At 40.4% G+C, this 19,956-nt stretch overlaps 1 protein-coding gene across 1 annotated transcript in view; it reads right to left on the bottom strand.

The window, feature by feature from the left end:
• The window catches only part of grid1b (glutamate receptor, ionotropic, delta 1b), a 445,711-nt gene that overhangs the window by 189,853 nt on the left and 235,902 nt on the right, over positions 1 to 19,956 (bottom strand). The window contains exon 3 of the mRNA XM_028430922.1: positions 16,882 to 17,166. Coding sequence (XP_028286723.1) covers positions 16,882 to 17,155 — 274 coding nt within the window. The 5' untranslated portion in view covers positions 17,156 to 17,166. The remainder of the gene's footprint in view (positions 1 to 16,881; positions 17,167 to 19,956) is intronic.

Genomic DNA, 19,956 nt, shown 5'->3' with positions numbered 1-19,956 from the left:
AATGACCGGATCAATTATTTAATGTACTGTAAATAACAGCTTAAAGACACATGGGGAGTTAGGCTCAAGGCAATGTGACACTTGTGGCTGTTCCATACTCCACAAGAACAGAGAACAGAGAACTCGCTCCACGGGTGGTAAGAGTAAAAAAAAATAGTTCGTTTCGGCATGGAGGTACCATACTCCGCAAGAAGTGTGTTCATACGGTCCCAAGATTTTATATATAAAACTAAAGCTTCTTCTTGATCTTTGCAACAAGGATATATATTTCTTTCAATTTAGCAAGCGGTGAAACTAGTCACAGATTACACTGGGTGATACACATCATATAGCAGATATAATATAATTTTGTTTGATATTAAACTGGGCTTAGTGCCATGTATAAACGTACCTTATATATATACAAATATTTATACACACACACACACACACACATATATATATATATAATTTTGTTTGATATTACACTGGGCTTAGTGCCATGTATAAACGTACCTTGTTATTGTGCCAATGCTACACATAGCCATATCTTGTCAACTGATAATATCGATTTGCTACAATATGTTGGTTCCATGTTTAAATTTGTAAAAAAAAAATACAAAAAAAATAATATGAAAAATTGTCTTATCAATTAAAATTTTCCTCTCCCTGCAGTACTACAGTACTACAAATTATGTGTCAAAAACCACAGTTCCCCCTTAGGCCTCTAGGGACTGGCTCCAAAAGTGAGTCAATCCCCCATACACCTCCTTGTCCAAATTTGCAGTTAGGGAATGGTTAGCTCACTGTTTCGAATTATATCAAAACTCAAAGTGATAGTCTTCTTAAAATATTGCTAACAACATAATCTTGATAGCATATTAACTCCTAACAGTGTAAATGCCCCTGCAGAACCTCTCCTTTATAGGGGTTGTCTTGATAATTGCCTCTCATGCACTCAAACTATAACCAGGCTGTACTCAATGTTTTTGGTGAAACATTTTTACACTTGAAAATATTAAGTAAACATGAAACTAGGGGAATCATTTACATATACTAACTAAATTGAGTAAAAAAGTAGAAAGTAGAAAATTCAAGTATGTCTGACTAACTCAATTTAATGTTGTGCCACATAAAATTGAGTAAATTTACTTAAAATCCTAAATCAATGCAGTTGTTATCCTTACTTGAAACTACACAACAAAATGTGATTATGTGACTTAAAAGCTGACTGTTATACAACAAACCAAATGTTTCACCCCAGCCTTCTGCTGGCAGACCGCAGAGCATGATGTCCACTGCGGTCCTGTGCTTTGTATGGTCGGACATCTTTAGAGAATTCACTGCAGCCATTACAGAAAGCAGCTACAGCTAGCTAGTTTAGCTAACAGCTGCAGCACAAACAACACGGTATTCAAAACATTACAGCCTGAAGCTGTTTTAAGCTGAACGACAGGTCACTGTTTAATTTACCTTTGCTAAATGGTTACTCACCAGACTGGACATGGGGTATTCCAGGTTGTGGCGGCAGCAGTGGCTTCTTGCTCTGAGTCCCTCTGCGCATTAGTCGCCCACATGATGACGTTTCCACACTCAATTTATGAAGTTATTAATGAGGACTGAAAAAAATGACCTGACGTGTGAACGTAGTTCTTGAAACGGTTCAGGACAAGTACTTACTTCTCAAAGATTTTAAGTGGAACTAAACAAAAAACATAGGATATTGTATAAATATAATTTGTCAGTCAAATATTGATTTACTTTTGTTAAACAAACTCAAATAATAAACATGCATTCAGACAAAATTAGCTGTTGAACTTTTAAGTAATTTATTTTGGCATGTCCAACTCAAACAGTCTGAATATATATATTTAGTGACTTTATCAAGTTATTACACTTATTTATTATTGTGATATTTACTAAGGCACTGATTCATTTCTTAGAGTGTGCTTCATTTTAAGTGAATATAATTAAAATGAGTACTGACTCGCTTATGGTGCCAAACCCCAATGAAGGTGGACCCCATTTTGTTTCACTTAAAATCCAACATAACTATGGGCATGACCGCATTGATTGACAGACAAGTGCCAACTCAGATTACAAGCTTTCCATTTCTGTGGCTCTTTTTGTTTATTGGCTGATGATGACATTGCCAACGTGGTGTCATCATCCCACCGTTTCTACATAAATCTTTTCTGTTAAAATCAACACTGTTACAAGTTTGTTCCTCTATGTACTTTGGACTGCCTCACTTCAGGGCTGATCACTCAAGGAGGTCCACAAGGACATGTCGAGGGTGGCTCTTCTTACCACGGTGTCCGTCGATTTCAAACATTTAACAACCTTTCAATAGTCTTCCTGAAGCACTGCTGACTAATTTTACCTGACATTGACTCATATATTACTCTTTACCAAAAGGATGAACACCCATACAGCAGTTTAAACACACAGATTAAAGAAAGAACACTGAATATTGTAAACAAGCTCAGTCAGAGGCAGAAATGCATCCTAACAGCGAGGAGCCTCAGGGCAGAGCTTTTCATCATGACGTCTGGAGCTTATCCACCCTCCTTTTTTCTCCCTCCTTCTCCTCTACCCTTTTCAACCTGCTCCAATTCACTTCACTCTCCTATTTTCTCTTCTCTTTCCTCCTGGTAACTTTAATATTTAACATTTTAATCATTCAACGTTTTAATCGGATTCTTCTCAGGCGGTCTTTCGCGGATAGAGATCTTAGCGCTCTCGGGAGCAGCGGTTCATTTGATTAGTCTTGTCAGTGATGAAACATTTATAAAATGTCAACAGAAGCACGCGGTATGGTTCAGTCGCATGGAGCAGAGTGGCAGCGTGGGTTACATGAGATATCATTGCCTGGAAATCACTGAAGAGGAAAGACACTGACTGTTCAAGTTCACTTTTCTGCTTTATTTATGATCGGCACAGAGACGGCAGAGACTATTTGTCTGAGAGCGCTGATGCGATTTAAAGGACGGAACTTGTCTTGTTTTTATCTTTCGTTACAATGCTCCCGAAAGCAGCTGATGCCAATAGTGAAGATATTTATTGGCTCTAATCCTTGTTTTGTAGAACCACTTGTGTGCTTATGGTCTTGAAAGATGATTTAGCTCACAGGCAGATGTCCTGACATTTCCCTTTAAGAATTTGCTAGTAAGATTTAGACTTCATTGTTTCAACACATGCAGCAAAACAAGTGTTTTATTACAAGTAAAATAGAAAACGGGTTTATTGTGAACTATGTTGTTTGTAAAAAAAAAACAAAAAAACACAATAGTTCCAATCTGCCCTCAGTGGTTAGATGGCTATACATTGTACCATTTTAAGTGACAGTATGCAGGTTACATAGGTTGCATGTAATAATTAAAAAGTTGTAATATACAGCAACATCTGCTACATTTACTTTGTCTCTTGGAAAATTTGTATTCCTAAAGGGATGATAACATGTGTGCTTGTGTCCCGGTGGAGATCTATGGAAGTACAGGTGCTGGTCATATAATTAGAATATCCTTAAAAAATAATATAATAATTAATTATAATAATAATTTATTTTAGTAATTCCATTCAAAAAGTTAAACTTGTATAATGTATACATTTATTCCACACAGGTTGATATATTTTACGAATGTGACCCTTTGCCAACACACACGAAAGGTTTGTATTGTTGCCTCTATCTCCCCCATACCTCATCCTATGTGGATGAAACTTTCCAGTAATGCTGCAACGTCTGACTCCGCTGATATGCTACAGTCACTGCGCCACCTACTGGAGAGAGGACCAGTCTTTTGTATATGTGTATTTTGGTGTACTCCTCTGCCCTGCAGACCACAGCTCGTGACAGTAACAGGGGAGAGGAGATACGGGACAATAGGGAAGGCGGCGGCTGCAAGTATGAGGGCCCGACCCATCGCTGCTGGCAGCTTAACCCTCATGTGTTGTTCGGGACATTTTTGTCCTATGAGAGAAATTTTTCTGTTTATTTTGGCCATAACTTTGTCAATATGTGGACAAATTGAATCATTTTTCCTCAATAAGCTTAATTTTACATAAATTTTGTTAATATGACTTTAAAATTTTTCATAGGTCAACGGTACACTGTGGGCAAATTTTACCCCCTAATGTGTTGTTCGGGGACAAAAACGTCCCCTAACTTTAACAGTTTTAAAAATATATTAGATAAATATTTTTTTGAAATTTTTTTGCATAGACCTTTTAATTAACTTCAGTTCTAATCAACAGTAGTGAAAAAATCATTTTCCCCCAGGATTTTAATATGGTAATTAAGTTGTTAACTGTAAAAATCACAAATTTTACCTCCTACCAACAGGGTAAACCACCAACAATCAAGAATGCATGATTATTTAGTGCCATGGCTGTGCAGTCAAAAAAAGTGTGTTTATAATGTAAGTCTATGGGACAAAATGGGAGAAAAAAAGAAAATCCAGTGCTGTGCAAAAACTAATAATGCAATAAAGTCAATTTTTTTACTGATGTTTGACATGACCAAGACTGTAATAAAGGTTCAAAAGAATCCAGTCCACATTCACCTTTTCTATTAAAAATGAGCCATTTTGTGTGTTTTTTTTTTCAATTTTCAGCACCACCCCTTATAAAATTGGTGATTAAAGGGTTAAAATCCTGGGGGAAAATGATTTTTTCACTACTGTTGATTAGAACTGAAGTTAATTAAAAGGTCTATGCAAAAAAATTTCAAAAAAATATTTATCTAATATATTTTTAAAACCGTTAAAGTTAGGGGACGTTTTTGTCCCTGAACAACACATTAGGGAGAAAAAAAGAAAATCCAGTGCTGTGCAAAAACTAATAATGCAATAAAGTCAATTTTTTTACTGATGTTTGACATGACCAAGACTGTAATAAAGGTTAAAAAGAATCCAGTCCACATTCACCTTTTCTATTAAAAATGAGCCATTTTGTGTTTTTTTTTTTCAATTTTCAGCACCACCCCTTATAAAATTGGTGATTAAAGGGTTAAAATCCTGGGGGAAAATGATTTTTTCACTACTGTTGATTAGAAGTGAAGTTAATTAAAAGGTCTATGCAAAAAAAGTTCAAAAAAATATTTATCTAATATATTTTTAAAACCGTTAAAGTTAGGGGACGTTTTTGTCCCCGAACAACACATTAGGGAGAAAAAAAGAAAATCCAGTGCTGTGCAAAAACTAATAATGCAATAAAGTCAATTTCTTTACTGATGTTTGACATGACCAAGACTGTAATAAAGGTTAAAAAGAATCCAGTCCACATTCACCTTTTCTATTAAAAATGAGCCATTTTGTGTTTTTTTTTTTCAATTTTCAGCACCACCCCTTATAAAATTGGTGATTAAAGGGTTAAAATCCTGGGGGAAAATGATTTTTTCACTACTGTTGATTAGAACTGAAGTTAATTAAAAGGTCTATGCAAAAAAATTTCAAAAAAATATTTATCTAATATATTTTTAAAACCGTTAAAGTTAGGGGACGTTTTTGTCCCTGAACAACACATTAGGGAGAAAAAAAGAAAATCCAGTGCTGTGCAAAAACTAATAATGCAATAAAGTCAATTTTTTTACTGATGTTTGACATGACCAAGACTGTAATAAAGGTTAAAAAGAATCCAGTCCACATTCACCTTTTCTATTAAAAATGAGCCATTTTGTGTTTTTTTTTTTCAATTTTCAGCACCACCCCTTATAAAATTGGTGATTAAAGGGTTAAAATCCTGGGGGAAAATGATTTTTTCACTACTGTTGATTAGAAGTGAAGTTAATTAAAAGGTCTATGCAAAAAAAGTTCAAAAAAATATTTATCTAATATATTTTTAAAACCGTTAAAGTTAGGGGACGTTTTTGTCCCCGAACAACACATTAGGGAGAAAAAAAGAAAATCCAGTGCTGTGCAAAAACTAATAATGCAATAAAGTCAATTTCTTTACTGATGTTTGACATGACCAAGACTGTAATAAAGGTTAAAAAGAATCCAGTCCACATTCACCTTTTCTATTAAAAATGAGCCATTTTGTGTTTTTTTTTTTCAATTTTCAGCACCACCCCTTATAAAATTGGTGATTAAAGGGTTAAAATCCTGGGGGAAAATGATTTTTTCACTACTGTTGATTAGAACTGAAGTTAATTAAAAGGTCTATGCAAAAAAAGTTCAATAAAATATTTATCTAATAAATTTTTAAAACCGTTAAAGTTAGAGGACGTTTTTGTCCCCGAACAACACATTAGGGTAGTGTTTGCGAACAATGCATGAGGGTTAAATTTCTTTATACTTTTACTGATTATAACTGACAACTAATGAAAGCCCCAAATTCACTATCTCAGGAAATTAGAATATTACTTAAGACCAATACAAAGAGAGGATTTTTAGAAATGTTTGGCCAACTGAAAAGGTGGACAGCACTCAATACTTAGTTGGGGCTCTTTTTGCCTGAATTTCCTGCAGCAATGCGGCATGGCATGGAGTCAATCAGTCTGCGGCACAGCTCAGGTGTTGTCAGAGCCCAGGTTGCTCTGATAGCGGCCTTCGTCTCTTCTGCATTGATGGGTCTGGTGGATCGCATCTTCCTCTTCACAATACCCCATAGATTTTCTATGCACTGTGTGCAGGTACTAAGTCCTGTTGAAAAATGATATCTGCATTTCCATAAAGTTGGTCAGCAGCAGGAAGCATGAAGTGCTCTAAAACTTCCTGGCAGATGGCTGCGTTGACCTCGGGCCAAGAGTGGCAGCTCTCATCAACTTTCTGTGATTGCTGTCTGTTAAATAGAGGCGCTAGTTGGAGCAGATTTACCTGCAAACAAAATGGAAACAGGTAAAAGAATGCAAAAACCAAACTGGACAGAGCAAAGCTCACTCTGAGCACAGTTAGCTGACCAGAGAAAAAATGTTAAATAAGCAAAATTCAGCCCAGTTATAACACACAGCAGATCAACAGTTACTTCCTCCTGGTCTAAGTGAGGAGTGAAAAGTGTATGTTATGCGTATGGTGAGTCTTGCAATCTAAGATGAGGTCAATCACAAACATTGTCAAACACTGTGAAGGCTCCATCTAATCTGTAGCTTTTTAATAGCTCATTTTCAATTATAGACTGGAGAATGTTTCTCCTCTGTTGCTCCATTTCTTCTCTGTTTAAGGATCTTCTAAGCCTCTTAAGAATTTTCTCAGAATTTCACCACTAAGGGAAACTCTTAGCGCTAAGAATCTTTGTGAATACGGCCCCAGATATGAAACAGCATAAATGTTAAAAATTGAGGTTTACACTGCAGCCACTAGGGGCTGGCTCCATAGGTGGGTCAATCTCCAGAGACTCCCATGTTAAAATGTCTAACTTTACAGCAGAAATGAACTTGTTTACAGCCTGCTACAAAAAAAGCAAAAAAGCTTTTGGTGTAAATTGATGAGTTCCTTTTTATGACAACTGTATGGGGTTAACATGAAACATTTTATATTATATCATAGGGTTGGGCGCTATTAAGGTATACAGGCGGGGCACACAGGTAGCGACGGTATCATTTTTAATACCGTCAAAAAAAATGCAATGTACTTATATAAAAAATAAGGATCAAATATTAAACATATTTTATTTGATGCCTTGTGTGGTTGAATTTTCAGTTTTACTTCAGTAGTATAATATATTATGGAGACGTTTGATAAAGTTTATGAACAGAGAGAGAGAGAGAGAGAGAGAGCTATAGTCGCACCTGTGACCTGTCCCCTTAGAAGAACACTGCTGCGCTTTAGAGGACGAGCCAGAGCATAGATTGTGTTTGCATAGATGGTTGTTTATTACCATGCGTAGCTTCTAACATAAATACTGCACATACCAGTTTAATACCGTGGTGTGCTGCCAGCATGAAGTTCATTCAAAAAAAAAAAAAAAAAATAAAAAAAAAAAAAATGCAGAGCACGGTATTTACGTATATCGGAGTAAAATGTGGAGGGCGTTTGACGGTATCAAAATTTGGATACCGCCCAACCCTATTATATTATGATAAATACTGTAGTTAACACATCGATATGTAATGTAAAAATACAAACATAACACATCTTTTAATAACAAAAAAACTATTCACGTTTAATCCCCTGTGCCCTTTTCTGGCTTGGCAGTGTTTTTATAGGATATACAAGTACACCTCACCTCATGGCTTTGCTAAAAAACACAGGATGTCTCGGTTCTGAAGCTTACTGTCCATTTTAGATAGATGGCTGGAAAGTGTTTTTGTGCAGCCTTAATTACACAGACTGCTGATCTGAGAGCATTCTTTTTTCGCCCCCTCCTCTCTCCCATCAACAAGGTCACATCAGGACAGCAGCTTGTGTGTCCTTCCTTCTCTTACAGCCACACTGATCGCAATTTATGAGCCTAGAGGAACGTGTGATAGTCCTATTGGCAAAGAGGTGAGTACGCCTGTTTACCGACAACACACACACACACACCAGTCTTCTCTGTGTCAATGTCTTTATCAGCGTTTCTCCCCAGGACGGCCTTCTGTTCCGCCTGACAGCTGCCTCTGATTGGGTGTTGATGAGAAACACCGTTTCCCAGAGCGCACCGCAGCCCGGCTGTCCACCCATACAGTCGGCTGGCCGGCGTGTGCGGCCACCATGAGATTCGGAGTCTGCAGCTCCGATGCGGCTGAGCTACTGCGTCACGCTCAGTGGAGCCGTGCAACAGCGGCCATATTGATACTTTCGCAGAAGGGCAGAAATCAATCCTCTATTTGGTGTGTGCGTTTGTGTGTAAGCAGCTGGGAATCTTTCATATTGTTCGCTTCCTCTTTTCTTTCCCCTTTAGAGAGACCAAAAGGAGGTGTTGCTCCTACACAAACTGCAAACTAAACATGTGAAATGATACAAAAAAACCCCTTCAGAATCAGTGACTCCAAAGACAAAATCAAGCTCTAAATTGCACAATAAATGTTTACTAACTATATAGTCCACTACATAGAGTGTCAAACAATCAACAAAGGTCAGCAACAGAGGTGGCGCCAGCAGAACATTTCAAAAATAGAGGCTACAGACGCACATCAGATCATCCAAAGATCCAAATCATTGACTGTGATATGCATAGCCCACAACCTATATACAGCATGAATATCTGCATAGCAGCAAAGTTGAATAATGACTTATGAATTATTCATCTTTATTGTTAGCTAGCAAGCTCAAGCTGGATAAAGCTGATTGCAAAATAACAGCCACTGATAATTTGATTAGTCGATTCATTGTTTCCACAATCAATCATAATTAGTTATTAAAGTCCAGGATTAATCAAAACTATGGTGTGGTAATTGCAATTATAACACTGTGTCCAGTGTCCAGCTAAAGCCTGGTTCACCTGGTCGGAGAGTAGGCTATAAATATGCCGTTTGAGCTGGCCACACATGGATAAATTTGTCTGGTCCAGCCATCCAGAGCTGTGCAGCATGAACTAGCTACTGACCCAGGTACCCTTATGCTTGTTTTTAGGCCCCTTAGTGGACTCACTTTATCCCAAAATGTATAGCTACAGTGTACAACAGCTTCCCACTACATTAGCATTGTGAAGAAGAACAAAAAAAATTAAAGCTGCAAGCAGCATTGCGGGCCCTCGCGCACCTTGCGATCCGCGGGGTCATCGCAGTCTTCTCTCCTATGCTCTCGTCTCCTATACTCTCCTGTCCTATGCTCTCCTCCTCTCATTTCCACAAATATACAACAAACACATGTTTACAACCAAACTTTCCTGCTACCAGTAGGTGGCGCTATGACCGTATCATCCTATTAGCATATATATCTGTTCAGACTCGGGTCCATAGCAGTACAGTAAGATTTTGTCCACATTGCATAAAGTATATGGGTAGTACTGCATAAAACACAGCGAGTTCCTTTGTAATGGCGAATGGTCAACTTTGAGGCCACTCCCCCGCCACACGGTAATACTTTTGAAAGAGTTTTGGAATGCGTCTATTCCCTATGGTGTCCTGAGTGGACACAGTGAATTTCAGCTCAATTGCATGAAGTATGTGAGGCATGAAAAGTTTTGTAGCAGGGTCACAAATCGCCAAAAATTAACAGAAATTTCAAAATCATGAACTTCCTGTTGGGTTTGGAGGGGGGGTCCAAGAGACTTTTTTGTGGTCTTGAGGTGATACATATGTGTGCCAATTTTCATAATCCTGTGTCAAACCGGCCAGAGGGGCTACGCGTTGGGGGCGCTATAGAGCCATTTTTATATGTGCATTTCAAAAGTCAGCAAATTTCAAAATTTTTCGGGCGAATGAATTTTTCTACCAAGTTTGGTGAGTTTTTGGGCATGTTAAGGCCTCCAAAAATGCGATCTTGGAGGGGAAAAAAAAAAAAAAAATAATAATCCTAAGGGTTTCAATAGGGCTCTTGCACCATTCGGTGCTCGGGCCCTAAAAAACAAAATTATTTAACCCTGCTGTGTCCGTAACCAGAAAGCTGTCCTCCAAGCAAAGGTACCAATAAGGAGCGGGCTTACTTGTTAATCCATGTCCAAAGCTGGGTCCAATGTCTGAAGGCAGTCCTCCGGGCAACAGTGATAACAGGGAGCAGGCTAACTCGGTAATCCAGAAACGAGGCACAGTCCAAACCAGAAGATCAATCCACTCCAGTGGCGGTACAGAAGCGGGGAAGGCAATACGTAAAGTTCCGGGGGCAGATTCGGTCATGCACACGAGGAAATCGCCCGAATGCTTGGGAGAATCATCAGGACGATCTGGCGACGATCGTCAGGAAATCCAGTTCTGAAATGCTGGAAACACAGGGCGGTCCTCGAGAGGGAAAGAGGCATGGCCAGGAGTAAATACCAGGTAAGAACAGAACTTAGTCTCCTGAAATTTCAGAGTCAGGGCTGAGTCCCAACAGCAGTTCTGATTTGGCTTCCCCAACATGGCCGCCAGGTGGGCAGTTTAGATCAGTGCGGTGGAGCCTCAACAGCAACTAAAATATCTGCCTTTACAAATGTGAATTCATTTGGCTCTTCGCTTCACAGAGTGAGCTGCAGGCAGGTCACTGCTACTCGTAACGCAGGAGCAAAAAATACTAGAGGAAGTGTTGCGATTGGGGTGTGGGGGTAGGGGTGTGTGGAGGGAGTGTGGGCCGCAAGAAACTCATACCAATTTGCATATTTACACTGAAAATGAGGGGAAATTATCTCTGCGCTTCCACTTGTTTGACTAAGACTCAATGACAGATGCTGTTACACAATCGGTAGAAAAGTCACTCCTGCTCTGTCTTTTAAAACAAATCCCTTCTTACCCACATTCCACAAGTCCATTTTGTCTCGTCTAAGAGGGGAGTTAAGAGAGAGGGCATAAAAATGCTGGGGGGAGTGTGATAGCAACCCAACTAGCTGGAGGAAAATAGAAAGATGGCAGGGGGAGGGGGATTCTAAGCAGGAGAGCAGAAGAAGATGCAGCTTCCTGAACACGGTGAGATTATTAAAACGTTATCAGGGAAGCAATAACCTTTGACATTTATTAACCTTTACTGAGACCTACCACCTTCTATATGTGTGTTGCCCCCTTTACACACACACACACACCATAAAACACAGTCGAAACTTCTAATGATAAAAAAGTATACCGCACCTTTCTTATTTTGTACCATATACAGTGCTGCTTTCAGTATCATCTATCACTGGTATCCCTCAGAATTCATTGTTCCATCATTGATTGTAGGTCATACTGGTTCACATGCAGTAAAACCATGATACTACCACCACCATGTTTAACAGATGGTCCATATACTGGAATGCAGTGTCATTCTTTCTCCCAACATTAAGCTTCTGATTTAAGTCAAATCATTCTATTCTGGTCTCGTCTGTACACCAAATATTTTCCCAGCAGGATTCTGGTTTGTCCACATGATCTTTTTTAAAACTGCAGACAGACAGCAGTGTTCTTTTTGGAGAGCAGTGACTTTCTTCTTGGAGCTCTGACATGCACACCATGGACGTTCAGTGTTCTCCTGATGGTGGATTCATCAACATTAGCCGATGAGAGAGAGGCCTTTAGCTGCTTACAGTGTTCAGTGTGCACAGTGTACAGTGTTGTTTACCCTGTGTTCCTTTGTAACCTTGCAGCCTGTTACATGACTGGGTTTTGGAGTGATCTTTGTTGATAGATCACTCCTGTGGAGGTAACAGTGGACTTGAATTTCCTCCAGTTGTACACTGTTACCTCCACAGGAGTGATCTATTACACTGTCTGTCTGTCTGTGGATTTGTAGTCCACACTCTTTAGAGATGTCCTACAATTGTGTGTTAATGTCTAACAACAACCTCCCAGGAATTTATTGCAGTTATTCTGTGCTACGAAACTGCAAACATCTTACTTATTGCCCCTTTTTTTAAGTAGAGCAGGGAGGATGGAAAAGGCGAGGGCGGAAGGAGGCAATCCAAGGAGCTTCTTTAATCATCATCATGGCCCACTGACAGTCCCGGCCGGTCCGTACAGACTCGGCCAGACAGCCAAACCAAAAAGCCCATCTGCTCCTCATATACCCTCAACAATGAGCCGCTAATCTAAATAAATGGGCCTCCTGCTCAGCTCACACTTATAATGGCTTCGCTTATCACACGGAGCGGGGACAAAAAGGATGAAGATGAAGGGGGGGAATCATGAAGATGAGGGATTGGAAGAAGTGATTGTGTTCGAACTTTTGTTTTGTTGAGTTTCAGTGACAACAACAAAAAGGTATTGTGAAAGAAAAACAATCACATTAAATCTAAAGGAGACAATGCAGAATGACTTAAATTAGAGAAGATAAGTGTCTACAGGAAAACAAAGGGCTACTGGATCGATATTGTTGTGTGATTAAGTCCAGGGATGAGGTTTGTCTTTTGTTATGTGCAGTTTAACAAACCAAATGTTCTCTCTGAAGGGACAATTAAGTTTGAATGGAAAACCGATAAAAGCTGGATGGGTTGATGTGGAAAGCGCCATGGCGTCGGGTTTAAAGGCAACTGACTAAAACCTTGAGATCTGGTGTGAGAACACACATTTTCTTCCAAATCAGGAGCCAAAAATCCAAAGAAAATACACAGGGAGACTTTATACACACACACCACCCCCACAGGTGTAATCTGAATGTTAAAGCAACAGAAAAAAAACAAAAACTCAAGATGAAACAGATCATCTGAGGACGTATGCTCGTGCTGTAACGATGGATTAGCGTGCAGAGAAACCAAACAAACACTGACGCTGATTCGTCTAATTGGTAAGCGGTGCGCTGGGATCACACAGCGCAGTGTGCCTCTGCCACAACAACAAGCACTGAAAATAGTCATTTTTTTTAACCACTTAAAAAAGGAACCTCAATGGACTGATCCCAATTAACTTTGAAGAGAGCACTTCAAATTCCATTTAGTGATTTTATAAAAAGAAAAAAGAAAAAAGACGACAACAACAAAAAGAAGTATTAAAAAGCGACTAGCTTTAATGTCGCAATTAAACACTGCTGATGGAAAGTTAAGTAGGACTGACACTAAAATCACACTTGCAGAACGGGCTGGTGTTTTGACTCCAGTTCCCACTTATGCCATCTGCTGACTGAACTCAGAAACAGGAACATGAACACGTGCACAACATTTTTCAGTCTATCCTCATGGGGAAAAGGTAACACGAGGTAGATGTTCAAGTCCGTAAAAACAAACTTCAGCAACCTCAAAAACTCTTACATGGCACAGGGGCGGAGGGGAAACCAAAACGGTGCCTGAAATTAGGGGGGATCAGCCTATGTGCCGAGTGAAGCCTCTGGTTAGCCATTCTACCTATACTAGTGAGCGGAAGAATTTCTGTAATTTTGATTAAATGCTTTGAATGTTCTCCCCTAAGAATCAATGCAGCTACCTGAATCACATGTTTTATTATTACTTTTAGATCATCCCGCAGACCATCTTCAATCCTCCAGATCCAAAGGCTGTCTGTTCCGCTTGCAGTCACGTTATTACATTTTGTCAGAGCTGCTGATCCACACCGACTGCTGTGCTTTTTTTTTTTTTTGAATGACTCCCTCCACTGACCTGAGCCGGATCAGAGGTCCACTCTGAGCATCTCATCTCTCTTTCCGCCCGACGCTTGTTCATATCAGAGCTTGAGGGTAGCGCAGCATCCGTTAAATCTGCACAACACGGGTGCTTATTCACCCAGACTGTGTTCAGTTCACTGTGCACCCTCCTTAAAAAAATATTTGTATGTGTGTATCTTTATCTGAGTGGAACAGGGAAAACAGACACCTTTATCCAGGTACTTCTTGCACAATCTATGGGCTCAAGCATACTTTAATTTGCCTTATTAAAATCAGTTTGAAGCAATGACCAAAACACTGCAGCATCACAACAAAGAGCAAAACAGTAAAAACATCAAGGCTGCAGCATCTTCACAAAGGGGTTTGGCTATTATGTATGTTTCCTTAATGGTGCAGTGCTTTGCTGTGACATGGAAGCTATAAAAACCAGGAGGCATTAACAGCTCATACACACTGAAGACATTATCACTGATAGTTGTTTGCTGTTTGCGCGTTACATGAAAGATGCAGGCTGCTTTATATTGCCCAACAAAATGCAGCATTTAAAGAAGAAGGAAGATCAGATGACCATCTTGAGATAAATTTGCAGATCTCTTTGTATCCGTATCAAACATACATCATCTCCTGCTGTCTGCATTTATAAGTTCCGAGTTCATTATTAAAGGATTCAGATCCTGGCCTGTAGCATCTGCTGCAGTCTAAATCACACAGGATAAGAGAATCTGAGAAGCTAAATACCCGCATCTGTCTTTATCCTTATATTGTAATTGCCACCATCCTGTATCGAACGCTGTACGCTGAAAAAAAATCCATTGAGCCTAATGTGATTTCATTAAGATACAGTCCAAGTAAGCCATTCCAAACAAACACAGCAGACAGCAGAGTCGATCTCTGAAGTTCTGCTGCAACCCCAAACGGAAATCTAATATATATGACATGACCATACAGTTTGTGGTGATACATTGGTGTGGCATACCCTCTTTTGACATGTGTTTGATATGATTAGTTCATTAAAATACTGTATAAATCCTATTTACTTATATTAAAAAATTCTATATGACTGATTTGTATTATTGGAACAATATTTAGACTAGAAAGCCCAAGTCATGAAGGATGAAGGAGCAGGGACTGGTTCCAGAAGTATTTTCCACAATAATTCCCCAATTTGAACTTTATCGACAAACCTTAAACAGAAACTCGTTTAAGGCACAAGATTACGCCATAGTAGGGCGGCAATTCTAGTCGACAACTAATTTAGTAGTCAACGGGTCGTTAGTGATGTCATCGCATGGCATGCAAGTCTAAACATTTCAATGCAGTTAACGCATTGCAGCACAGAATGATTCTCAGGGGTGATTATTAGTGCTTTGGGTGTGAAAGGTTCCGGGTTTGAAGCTTGGCTGAGCTGGTCCTTAGTGTCTAGTTTTGGTGAGGAGTAAGTGTTTAGATTCGGTGGTAATGGGTTTCGGGCAGATGTGGGAATGGGCTGTCAGTGGCGAGCAGACACACACACAGCTTTTTAAAGCCCAAGCCTGTGTAAAATCATAGAAATTCTGCCCGAAACGACTCGTCCCGACGGCCAAGATTTTCAGCTTTAGACTGGATACTCAAAGAGAAAGACAAAACCACCCTCTCCAAACCAAAGTTCACCTTGTGCTTCCTTGGATGCAGTAACAGCACGTGCGCATTATTGACTGCAGAGCGGTCCAAAGTAGTCAGCTATTTGTCATTAAGGTAGTTGATGACTAGTCCGACTATAGCGCCCTACACTATAGTGCCATGTACCTTTATTTCTGCTACTTCCTGCAACCCTAAACATCTGGCAGCACTGTATATATTACATATATGTAGTTCAAACAAACATATATGTTTACAAAGAAGAAAATGTAGAGATATATATGTTAATATATGAAATTGTTTCTAATATATATGGATGTCTAATATTGTACACAAATTGAATATTTTCCAGTGACACAATGCCAAGGAGGCTAAAAATAAAAAATAAAATGGTTTTCCATGATCTGTTGTGAATGTAAATTCACAGCATTCCAGAAAGCAGGAAGAATTAAGCTGAAAGCATATATGTAACATTACTGAAGAATCACATCATTTTAACAGCTTTATCCGCACTTCTGAAATGAATCATTTCCAAAGGTAGCAAAACAAGAATTTTTCACAGCCTGAGCAACAAAACCACAAGCGCCTCTCTTTTGCTCCCTCGCTCTAAAAGTGCAGGTGAGTCATCGAGGGTTAGCGGCATGCTATGTGCTCTTATGCTGAGCGTCAAGGTAAAGCTCACTGCTGAAGCTCAACAAGAAACAGTCATCCCAGTGAGATCAAAAACAAGATCAACTATGTTGCATCGCATCATGCCAAGAGCAGTGAAAGTGAGAAAACCTGTGATAAAAATTCAGATATCCTTGTCAAAAAGTGCCTATGAAGGTTTTAGTACTAAAAAAGACATAGCATTAACACATGATAATTCCATCTATCTAAATGATCAAAAAAATCAAATTTTTTATTATATTTTGTTACATTAATAAAGTGATTTTTTTTAAAAAAAAAGAAGCAAAACAATGTCCTTTCCATTGAAAATCTTAACAAGGAAACTCAATCAAAGGTCAGAAACGCCTCTAAAACTCCTATGTGAGTTGAACTCCTCTCTGGATTATATACAATTTTTAAGGAATTTCTGTCACCTTTAAAAATGTTTTTTAGCCATTCTACATTCAGACCACAGTACAAACGCAGCAATATCACCATACAAGCCAAGGACCAAACCTTTGTTGTATTTGCAGTAATCCCAAAATCTAGCACAGCCTCTGATAATACGCCGATGACTCACCATACTCGATGTCGTAGAACACGATGAACTTCTGCCATCGCAGCTCCTCCACCAGCGTCAGCATAACGTCGTTTAGGCGTACAGGCGGCCGTGCGGCCAGCGTGTAGCGCTGTCCGCCGGGGCTTGGGTTAAATTGGCATGCGGTTCGGGGAGATCCTTCGCTGTTCCTCTGGATGTAAAGGTGCGGGATGTGCATGGCATCCGTCAGGGACTGCAGGGCGCTGGCTGAAGCGCAGCCGGTGGAGGTCACCAACGCTAAGATACCCTGGTTCATCAGCTCGCATGCTGAAAAGAGGGACGGAAACAGAGGGTGATAAATACACAAAGAGGACCTGAAGCATTGTAACAAATGCAAGGCTCTGCACAGAGGTGCTTTGACCTCTTTTTGGTTTCTGGTTGTAAATCTACCGAACCGTGTGACAGGTGACTGACTCTGCTGTTTAGCCCTGTCCTGACTACTTTTGAACTTGTCATGACGGATGAAGGAGCAGGGACTGGTTCCAGAAGTATTTTCCACAATAGTTTCCCCAATTTGAACTTTATCGACAAACCATTATCTGATGAGTGTTTTGGCCTTTAACAGAAACTCGTTTAAGGCACAAGATTACGCCATAGTAGGGTGGCAATTCTAGTCGACAACTAATTTAGTAGTCAACGGGTCGTTAGTAATGTCATCGCATGGCATGCAAGTCTAAACATTTCAACGCACATGTCCAGTGTGCTAAGGTTAAGCTAAAGGTTAAAATGCATCTTGACTGATAGACTCATGAGCACATCTTATGGCACAACACAAACTCGTCATCATCATCATCATCATCAAAATCTGCTAGCATCTTGCATCTCTTATTAGCATTACATTATCCTAGCAAAGCAAACAAATTGGTTCTCCTAGCTTCATTATCCTTCACTAATGTCAGTACACCAACCGCATCCAACACAAAAATTCATTCACAGGACCGGCCTTTGAGTCTAAGCGGATCTCAGATTATATACTCCCCAAAACACACAACTAGTTGACCAGAGATGTTGTATATTTAGGAGCCATCCCTCTCCCCATTCAGTGCCAGTGTACAGACTGTATACAAGGATGGATTGACTCCGCATATTGTACACAAAGTAAGCCAAAACATCTTGCTTACGGGCGCTGCCATCTTGACAAGAGGTGCCATTTTTGGAACCAGAGTCTGTGCAGTCTGGTTGAGTTGGTTTGCCATGGTTATGCCTCAACTTTTTTTTTTTTTTTTTTTTTGCATAGTTAACATAAGCCATTTTAGATAAAAATACTCAAATATTATATCAATTATATATATTACAACTACAGTCAATAGAGCCACCCATCCTTTCACAATGAGCCGTCTGCTTTCTCTAAATTTTCAGCTACAGCTACAGCTCTGTAAGATCCAAACAAGCATCTTATAGTCCCTCTTGGCTTTTAAGCTGCCATCTACAATGTTTTGGATTTCAGGACTAAACCCTAATCTTGCTGTGCCTTTTGAGTGTTTTCTTTCTTTCTGTTTCCAGGTATATTCTTGTTCTATTTCATCCTTCCTGACCGCCAGAGGCGGTGCTTTAAGCACTGGATGACCATCCCGGCGCATGCGCAGGTGGAGCACAAATGACAACAAAGTCACCTGTGACCTCCCAGTGACCCACGTGAGTCCATATAGTCACGTGACACCGGAAGCTCAGTTCCTTTTCATCTTCTCGCGTGTAAGCTGGTCGAGTTGGTGTTGCAAGCATATTACTGCTTATTTCAACTATAAATCGTTGTTGCTGCCGGTAGCCTCGTGACTGTGGCCAGTCGGAGTAGCGGTTATGTCTCGCCCTCCAGGGGCTGCATGAGCATTGTATTCACCCATGTTTGCATCAACGGAGGTAGGGTTGTTGTATTGGGTTGGATCAATGACTGGTAAGTCTGTTTATTTCACAATTGCTGGTGCTTATGCCGGACCCTTTCTGTTTAATCGCCCCTTGCAGTCTCTGCTAAGGAAAGTATATTGTTTTTTGTTGTGTGCTACTTAGCCTAGCATTTCTGCCTGCCGCTCAGCGTCTCTGCTAGCGCAATTTTGTACCGGCTTCGGCTGCTTTTCGTTGAATCCGCAAGTGTGTTTGTATTATAACTGAATCAGCAGTGACGTATACAGTTCGCCTTAAGTTCTGTTTTTTTTTCTCTTATTCTGTTCTGGTCACGAGTGGCGTCTCGGCCCGACTTGATCTGAAACTTGGCATTTTGACTCGTTAAATTCACTGGTGGCATTCACAGCTCGACCTGACTCCCCTGACCCCCCAGCGCAGTCGGGGGGGGCGGTTCTAGTGCATTCTTGTGCAACACCAAAATGCTCCATCCTCCTTTACTGTCCCTCCGTCTGTGGAGTATGTAAAGGAACTCCATGCATGTTGGTCCGACAATAAAGTGCTTTTGCGACTCACATCGGAGGGTAGAGCCCTTGCGTCCATGCAGGATGCCCCCAATTTGGACTGGGTCATATGCCTGCAATTGAACCGGCCATAGCATCACTGATTGTGGCCCAGATGAGGCCCTTAGGACTAATGCCAGGTGCCCACGGCCACAGTGTCGCATTACTGACGACCTACTGTGCAAGGCGTATGATACTGGGGCATGTATGGGTCGCATGGGTAATTCCCTTTCTCATTTGCTGTTGGCCCTCTCCGCATCACTTGAGCAGTCCACGGTCAATGCTCCGACACAGGGCCTGGTGGATGCCTCTTTACAGGCATTTGCTTTAATGTCTAGGGAGCTGGGTCGCCTGTTGTCTACTTTGACCCAGACTCGTCGTCAGGTTTGGCTGGCACAGTCCTCCCTTACCGAAACATGCCGTAGAACCCTCCAGAGCATCCCTGTGGTTCCAGGGGAGCTCCTTGGAACAGCAGCGCTGGAAGCCCTTGAGCACCTCAAGTCGCGACCAGATGACTGTTATACGCGACCCAATAAAGGCTCAGGCACTTTTTGCCACTTTGCAGGACAAAGGGACCATTGTGCCTGTCGACCCCCTGCAGGATCCAGGGGGCTTTTATTCCCGGTACTTCTTGGTACCAAAGAAAATGGGCGATTTC

The sequence above is a fragment of the Parambassis ranga genome, chromosome 19, assembly GCF_900634625.1.
Source record: "Parambassis ranga chromosome 19, fParRan2.1, whole genome shotgun sequence".
Classification (NCBI taxonomy): domain Eukaryota; kingdom Metazoa; phylum Chordata; class Actinopteri; family Ambassidae; genus Parambassis; species Parambassis ranga.
Note: the sequence above shows the minus strand (reverse complement) of the source record. Positions and strands in the feature narration are given on the sequence as shown.